Below are 9,043 nucleotides of genomic sequence, written 5' to 3' on the forward strand. Positions count from 1 at the left end.
ATCTTTCTTCTATCATTGACAGTCCCTCTAGGTTGTGGGCTGCTTGCCTGTGTTCCTGAGAAGCATCTACGGTACCAGTCTATAGAGTGTGTTTTCTTTAGTGAATTACCGGTATGTTTACCGGTAATAAACTTGCACTGTTTTATGTATATGTTTGATTACATACAGCCTTGTGACAGTTTTCCTGCATGTCATAAGCATTTGAATATAAATTAAAATGTTAAAATCAAATCTGATATTGTTTTACCTTTTATTTGGTGTGTGGAAGGTGTGCGGAAGAGGGGGTAGTCTTATATGGCGAGTATATAACAAACTCTGTATTTTGAGTGGAAATGTTAGGGGGTCATCTTATACGCCCAGTCGTCTTATACGCCGGCAAATACGGTATTGTAGCCTCAGGGCTGACTGAGAAGTTTTAGTAATATTTGGCTTTGATTTCTTCAGAGACTGGGGATATAACAAAAGTTGTACTTGCAGTTGAGAAGTTTTAAAAGTAGGATACAGTGGTTACTTTATATAAGCCTTTGGCAAAATAAAATTATGATTTAGGCATTTTAATTATTTTAAAAGAATTTCAAAGCATTGTATTGCATTTTTCATTCTTGGAGAATTGGGACAATTTATTTGTTTTCCATTGTTTTAGGATACTGTTAGCCTTTTAAATTCTTTGAGGAAAAGAGAGCAGTAGCTCATAATCTCAAAGTGATGTAGACTTTAAGACGTCACTGAAATGATGCTTCAGAGTCCCTTATGATTTGACCTCTGAACCTTTGTGTGAATTTGTGTGTTAACGTGTATGATACCCTGTAAATTTTGCATTTTATTTGAGCTTTTAATTTATTTTTGTTTCCATTAACATTTTAATCAAGATCATGCATTAAAATATAGTCTGCAAAATACAAAAATCACATGTTTTGTTCTTTGTTATAGCAGCCTCACGTCAAAGCATTCGCAGAGTATCTCTGGAGGAAGTTCTGGAATTACTAGGAACAGGGTTTCTACGTGGAAGTTCAGGATTTCTTCGAGCCAGTGGTGATATGCTGAAAGGAACCAGTTCAGTCAGTAGGGATGTTCGAGTTGGAATTACTCAGGTTAGGATCACAAGTCAATATCTAAATGTAATTCTCACTGGCCTGTAATGAGAGTTTTAGGATCTGACTGCAGCCAGAAGTGATACTATGCAGTGTCATCACTCATGATCTTATATTTATAAATAGATATGGTGAGGCCAAAACACTTTTTAAAAAATACATATTTTTATTGAATTTAGAGAGGAAGGGAGAGGAAGAGAGCGATGATGAGAGGGAATCATTGATTGGCTGTCACCTGCACATTGAACCAAGCTCGCAACCCAGGCATGTGCCCTTGACCAGAATCAAACCTGGGACCCTTGGGTCCTCAGGCTGACACTCTGTCCACTGAGCCAAACCAGTTAGGGCTAGGCCAAAATGCTTTTTAAAAGCTAGATTACGGGAGAGAACCTTATTTACCATAAAGCCACCTAGATAGGCTATTCCACACAATATTTTCAATTCCTAGTAATGGGATATTTTTGTTTTATTTCCTTTGAAACATGAGTATTTTGTTTTTAGGCCTTGTATCTTTATGTATCTTGTGGTTTAACATGTTTTTTATTGTGTTTATGTGTGCATGTACAATTCAATTTTAAGCTCTTAGGTAAATATTTTTCAGCATGGGCAGTATTGTATTTCCATTTTATATGGTTTCAACTTCTAAGTAAACATTACAGCACGTTATCTACTTAAGTGCTTAAATTCCTGGTTCTTTTTTTTAAATATATATTTTATTGATTTTTTTACAGAGAGGAAGGGAGAGGGATAGAGAGTTTGAAACATCGATGAGAGAGAAACATCGATCAGCTGCCGCTTGCACACCTCCCACTGGGGATGTGCCCGCAACCAAGGTACATGCCCTTGACCGGAATCGAACCCGGGACCTTTCAGTCCGCAGGCCAACGCTCCATCCACTGAGCCAAACCGGCCACGGCTAAATTCCTGGTTTTAAACAAAATTTAATAAACTAAACTCTGGGAAAAGTATCTTAGAATAAAACAAAACAAAGGTTTCTGCATTCTTTCTTAGAATTATCTTGTTTCCTGAATGCCATTATGGTTCAAAACAAGCCTGTATTTTTTTTAATTTAAAAAATATAGATATATCTCTATTGATTTCAGAGAGAAGTGAGAGGGAGAGATTAAAAACATCATTAATGAGAGAATCATCAATTGGCTGCCTCCTGCACACACCCCACTGGGAATGTCCCAGTATAATTAATTGTAAACTATGTTTTTAAAAGAACAGATTACATAAGAAAACTGTTCTTGTACCTCTGGAGTAAGATAAACCATTAACTTTCTTTTAAAAAAAATATTTTTATTGAAGGGAAAAGAGAGAGAATGATGAGAGAGAATCATTGATTGGCTGCCTCCTGCACGCCCCCCACTGGGGATCAAGCTGGCAACCCAGACATATGCCCTTGACTGGAATCGAACCTGGGACCCTTCAGTCTGCAAATCAACACTCTATTCACTGAGCCAAACCAGCTAGGGCAACCATTACTTTCTTAAAAATAAAGAGCAGTGATTCATCACTATAAACTTACAGTTTCTAGAACTAAAATCCCTTAGAGTTATGATACTGGAACACAGTTAATTCTTACAATGTGTTCATATGTTTTATTGGATTTTCTTGTTCAGAATGTGAAAGAGCTTGAATTCTTTGTTCAGAGAAGCCACAGACATATTTTTACATATTAGTTGGCTATGCTGACTGTTCTGAAACCTTTCAGAAAGCCAAAATAAAACAGGCAGCATTAATGCAAGATTGCAAACTTCAGTTTGGCTTAGAAAACAAAAAAATAGTGTTGTATTCATATAGCTCAAGTGGCTGTAAATGAGAAAAGATAAAAGAAATATTAATAAATTCTGCATATTTGTGGCAGAGAAGATATTAACATAGAATTGAAATTATTTCATTTTGAAGATAAAACTCCTCTTTCTTTTTTAGGCTTATGTGGTATTTATTTCAACACTCGGAGGAGCATGGCTAGAGAAGAATTTTGCTGCCATTCTTTCTCATATGCTAAGCCTTGTGTCACAGTCACACCCTAAAGTCACCCAAGCTCAGGCTGATGCTGTCTGCGGTCGCCGTTGTGTTTCATTTATCCTTCGAGCTACTGTAGGAGGCCTTCTTGGAGAAAAGGCTCAAATTGCTGCTGCTAAGGATATTTGCCAGGCTATATGGAAGTTAAAGAAAGTGGTCGGTATGAATCTACTAAAGTGACCTGTTTTAACAGTGCTAAAGGAATTGTCCCTAAGGAAAAGCTACACTGGTATATTACTATGTTAATACAAAAAAACACTAATAACAGACATCAGTTGTTTCAGAGTAGTCAATATATAAATGATACATAAGTTACCTAACATAGAAATAACTATCATATGTGTAAATCTTAAAGGCTGGTAATAATATTTCATCAGAATTCATGATCTTACAATAGAAGCTGATGCATTGCTTTTGAAACAGTTTTTATCTCAATTCCTGTACTGTTCATCTTGTGTATCAATAAAATTGGAATCTTTTTTAGTTTTCCATTAGTTCTCTCTTTCAGTGTCACTTGCTAAGGGAATAATAAGGGATCTGTGGTCAGGTTGCTTGAACTGATTCGGCAAATTAGTTTAATTCTTTGTTGATGGAAGTCCTCTTTTTAGTATTTCAGTTATATAGATCAAGTGGAGGTACTAATTTTTGCTTTTATACTGTTCCACTCCTAACACTCACCTGCTGTAATCTATTTTAGCAAAGCATTGTTGCATAGTTAATTCTTATATTTCTGTCAGATGCTGTGATGTGTGACGGTAATTTGGAAACCCGGCTTGGCTCCACAGATGTAGCAGCCAGCCAGCATATGCTGGTGTGTGCTTTACAAGAACTCGGAAATCTCATACACGGTCTCGGAACCACAGCTGCACCTTTGCTGCAGGATTCAAGTGCAGGTATCTATTGTTGTGGCTCATCTGAACTTGTTTTTATTTTCACTCTAGACAACTTTTTTCCAAGGAAGAAAATCTTCCTACAGTTTATTTCTTATAGATACCATTGTGTATTTACTAGAGATGTTTTATGAAATACATATACTAGTAATCAAGATTATTAAAACATATATATACATATATACATGTACATATACATATATACACATATATACATGCATGCATACATACACACACACACACACACATATATATATATATGGGGTTGCTTTTGCTATTGAAGGTTGTTTTCTATGTCTCTCCTACCACCCTGCTTTTCTCTCTGGGGATAGTTAAGATAATGGGAAAATGGAAAAGTAAACCTGAACTCACATCTCTCATCTGCAGTGAAAACATTAGTTTTTATATGGTACAAGTAATTCACTTCCTCAAAGTTTTTTTGTAAGCAATCTCTGTTTTCTTTCTCTTCTTGAAAATTATTTAATCATTGTGAGAGATAATTCACATTATACAGAGTTCAGCCTTTTAAAGTATACAATTCAGTGGTTCTGGTATGTTCAGAGTTGTACACTATCTAATCCCAGGATGTATTCATCATCCCAAGAAGTCCTGCACCCATTAGCAGTCACTCCCCATTTCCCTTTCCCCGAGCCTTTGACAACCACTAATCTGCTTTTTGTCTCTATGGATTTTCCTGTTTGGATGTTTCATGTAAATGAAATCATACAGTATGTGGTCTATTGTGACTGGCTTCTTTCACGTAGTCACTTTTAAAAATAATTTTTAATGGTTTTTGTCCTTTGTGATACACATTTCCTGTACACTGAAGCTTTACATTATATTTTGTTCATAAACTCTTTATCCCAGGGTACATATTATTAAAGTAGCAGTCGATATGAACTATTATATGTTTTGATGAAGGTGTATGTTGAATCATTGCAAATGTGGATACTTTTTCTAACTAGTAGTTGTTTAATAGTGCATTGAGCACTTAGCAAATCCTAGAGCTTAGCATTTTGTTCTCATCTAAGAGCAATATGGTAGATAGGAAGTATACTAATTACGTATATAAATGTGCCAGAAGGGATTTTTTTTTTTTTAAAGGAGGATAGAGCATTGTGTGTAACATTTCTTCTCAAGGTACTTTTGTTACTTTCTGATAATTTTTTAAAAATATATTTTTATTGATTTCAGAGAGTAAGGGAGAGGGAGAGAGAGTTAGAAACATTAATGATAAGAGAGAATCACTGATTGGCTGCCTCTTGCACACCCTATACTGGGGATGGAGTCCACAACCCAGGCATGTGCCCTGACCAGGAATCAAACCTTGACCTCCTGGTTCATAGGTCAACACTCAGCCACTGAGCCACACCAGCCTGGCAGCTTACTAATTTTAATGCTAGTATAATTAATAAGGATCGCAAGATAAAGTAAACAGAACATTGGCATATTTAGGAAATACAAGTTTTCTTTTTTGTACTGACTTAACTTAAGCCAGTTTTCATGAGATATATTAGAAAAAACAATTATTGTATACAAAAGTTATTTATAATTATGTATCACTTTTTTCCTGATTTAGCTTTTGATAAAGATAATATATATTTGATTCATGTGACTATTCCTTTGACTTAGTGAGTCTTACTTGTGTAGCTAAGGCATTGTTTGTTTTTTCTGTTTTCCCAGGCGTTCTTGACAGTGTCATTTCAGTTATTCTTCATCCTAGCATATCCGTTCGGCTAACAGCAGCCTGGTGTCTACACTGCATTGCTGTGGCATTACCTTCTTACCTGACGCCACTCTTGGACCGTTGCCTTGAAAGGCTTACTGTACTTAAGTCTTCACCCGAAGCAGTGACTGGCTTTAGTTTTGCTGTGGCAGCTTTATTGGGAGCAGTGAAACATTGTCCTTTAGGAATTCCTCATGGAAAGGGCAAGGTAATGATTTCATCCTCTACATACAATAATGACCTTTTAAGTTTTTCCTAAAAACGTCATGGTCTTCTTGAGATAATTCACATTGTACAAAGTTCACCCTTTTAAAGTATACAATTCCGTGGTTATGGTATGTTCAGAATATCACCCAGTTGCAGCCATGCAGGACAAATTTCTGAGCAGTCAGCTGTGTATCACTTAAGTTTTAAATATTATCAACATAATTAGTGTGAAAATGGAAGGACTGGTTAAATAATGTCTTACCCATTCTTAAACAGGAATGCTTTCTGTACTTTTTGTTAAAAGTATCTTCATTTAATAAAATAACTTGTTCTTAAAGGCTTTATTTTGATATATATTTAGCTCTGCCATAAAATACATTTTAAATTGCATTATAGCGTGGCCAGTATGGCTTAGTGGTTGCATGTTGACCTATGAACCAGGAGTTCAGGGTTCAATTTCTAGTCAGGGCACATGCCCAGGTTTCAGGCTTGACCCCCAGTAGGGGGCGTGCAGGAGGCAGCCTATCAGTGATTCTCATCATTGATATTTCTGTCTACCCCTCTCCTTGTTCTCTGAAATCAATAAAAATATTTAAGTTGCATTGTAAAAGACAAATAGAGCTCCAAAAGAAATCTTAAACTTCATGTGATAATTTTATAGTTAATATTATTAGTGGTGATATTATTTTGAAATTAAATATAGTTAGATAAAATAGACACAATGTTCTTAGGAACCAAGATTTTCCATATTTAAAAAAGTGCTATAAGCATAATCAATGGACACAATACACTGGGGGTTAGGGGAGGCTGAGGGAAGGTCAAAGGGGGAAAAAAAGGGAGACATATGTACTTACTCTTTGTAATATTTTAAGCAATAAAACAAAAAATTTTTAAAAAGTGCTGTCGTCATAGAAGCAAGAAAGTTAAGTAAAAGTCCATATGTTAAATTTGAATAGAAAATATTACTATGAATTTACAGTTTCCTATTTTTGAAAATACTTATGTCCTCTGTCCAGTGAAAAGACCTCAAAGCAATGACAACCAAGTAGCAGGGACAATCCCTAGTGCCCAGATTATGGCTCTAAATACCATTTCTAGTAAAGGAACCAGAGCTTCATGGAGGAATGACTGGTTCCAGGTCTGGGGCAGGAAATGCACAGTACAAGCCTGGAATATCTGGCCAACACCATTTGAATTAAGGTGACTAACAACTTTGGGAAGTGATACCTTCATTTAAATTACATTCTAAACACATTACATCTTGCGAAGTAAAGAATTACCATTGCATTTATATAGTTAAATTTAATATCCACAGATGTTATTAGGTTAGACAGACAGGATGGTTTGTTTGGTTTGGTCCTCACTCCCTGAGTGTTATCCATTGAGTATAGGCCGCAAGTAGTCCTAAATTAGCAGTAAGTTGACTGGTTGTTTTAAAATCCACTAGCCTACCTCTTTAGAAAATTTACATGCCAGGTCATAATAAAAGTGATTAGTAATAGAGATATTTTCTTAGGCATATTAGATACTTGTTGGCTTTTGTACTGTACAAGCATGCATTAGTCATGAATGTGAAATACCTGGTTTTTCCTCTCAGTTTATAACACTGCCTATTTCATAGACTTTTAAAATATAACATTTTAATGAATCTCACTGTACTTTGAAACTTACTTCAATATGAGGTTATTTTGAAAGCTTTTAACCTCTGTAGTATATAGCCACTTAGGTATCAAAGTGGTATGCAAAATGTTAGCCCAGCCAGTGTGGCTCAGTGATAGAACATTGACCTATGAACAAAGAGGTCACGGTTCGATTCCCAGTCAGGGCACATGCCCAGGTTTCGGGCTCAATCCCCAGTGGGGGTTGTGCAAGAGGCAGCCAGTCGGTGATTCTCTCTCATCATTGATGTTTCTATCTCTTTCTTCCTCTCCATTTCTCCCTGAGATCAGTAAATATATATATATTTTTAAAGTGGTATGCAAAATTTTTAAAAGATTCCTTTAATGAGGTTTTCTTTGGTAGTTACTATCTAAGATGGTTACTTAAAAATAAAAATAAGTTTGAATTCTATACAGCTAAACTTAAACAGTTGTACTATGTGTTGCACATGTTCTACAAACAATTACAGAGTTTCTGTGTACACTTAATGCCAATATATGTGAGAGTTAAATTTTCAAGACATTATTATTAGTTGCTGTTATTTGTCCAGTAACCGTAAACTGATATGCTTTTTTTTTTGCCTTGTTCTTTTATATGTAAATAGATTATTTTGACATTAGCAGAGGATTTGCTGTGTTCTGCTACTCAGAACAGTCGCCTTTCAGCTCAGCGCACACAAGCTGGATGGTTGTTGATTGCTGCTCTGATGACATTAGGTAACAGTCTTGTGGAAGGTTTACATAACTATGCACTTCGTGTTTTCTGATGTAAAATATTGTAATGGGAGATTTGACTAGACTAACTTTTAATATATACCAGAATTTAAATATCTACACAAATACTTGTTTTCTAGCCAGTCACCTTAGGAAGCTATATACTTACTCCATTCCCCAAAATGTGTTTTTTTATTTTTTATTTTTTGGCTTAAACAACAGAAATTTATTGTCTCTCAGTTCTGGAGGCTAGAAGAACAAGATCAAGGTGTCAGCAGGGTTGCTTTCTTCTGAGGCTAACAGATGGCCACCTTCTTGTTATATCATCACATCGTTGTTTTATTCTCTCTGTGTGTGCATCCCTGGTGTCACTCTGTGTATGCTTTTTTTTTTTAATATTTTAATCTGAATAATTCTTTACTGTCAATTTTTTTCAATAGTTTTTCTTCATTTACAAATCTTAAATGGCTTTCCATTGCTTATAAAATTAAAACAAAACCTTGTCTAAACAGCTGCATTGAAGTATAATTTTTTTTTATTATTTAAAGTATTACATATGTCTCCTTTTCCCCCGATTGACACCCTCCCCCACTCCCACCCCCAAGGGCAGCCCCACTGCCCCAGTGTCTGTGTCCATTGGTTATGCTAATATGCATGCATGCAAATCCTTTGGTTGCTCTCTAATACCCCCCCCCACACCTCCCCTACCATTTGTCTCTGGATCTC

The 9,043-nt window shown here is 35.8% G+C and overlaps 1 protein-coding gene across 1 annotated transcript in view; it reads left to right on the forward strand.

The window, feature by feature from the left end:
* HEATR5A (HEAT repeat containing 5A) overlaps positions 1 to 9,043 on the forward strand; it is a 96,637-nt gene that overhangs the window by 13,277 nt on the left and 74,317 nt on the right. Inside the window, exons 6-10 of the mRNA XM_015565486.1 lie at positions 931 to 1,091; positions 3,027 to 3,282; positions 3,860 to 4,015; positions 5,696 to 5,946; positions 8,209 to 8,320. Of these exons, the coding sequence (XP_015420972.1) occupies positions 931 to 1,091; positions 3,027 to 3,282; positions 3,860 to 4,015; positions 5,696 to 5,946; positions 8,209 to 8,320 (936 nt within the window). The remainder of the gene's footprint in view (positions 1 to 930; positions 1,092 to 3,026; positions 3,283 to 3,859; positions 4,016 to 5,695; positions 5,947 to 8,208; positions 8,321 to 9,043) is intronic.

This window comes from Myotis davidii, unplaced genomic scaffold, assembly GCF_000327345.1.
Source record: "Myotis davidii unplaced genomic scaffold, ASM32734v1 scaffold21, whole genome shotgun sequence".
NCBI classification, from domain to species: domain Eukaryota; kingdom Metazoa; phylum Chordata; class Mammalia; order Chiroptera; family Vespertilionidae; genus Myotis; species Myotis davidii.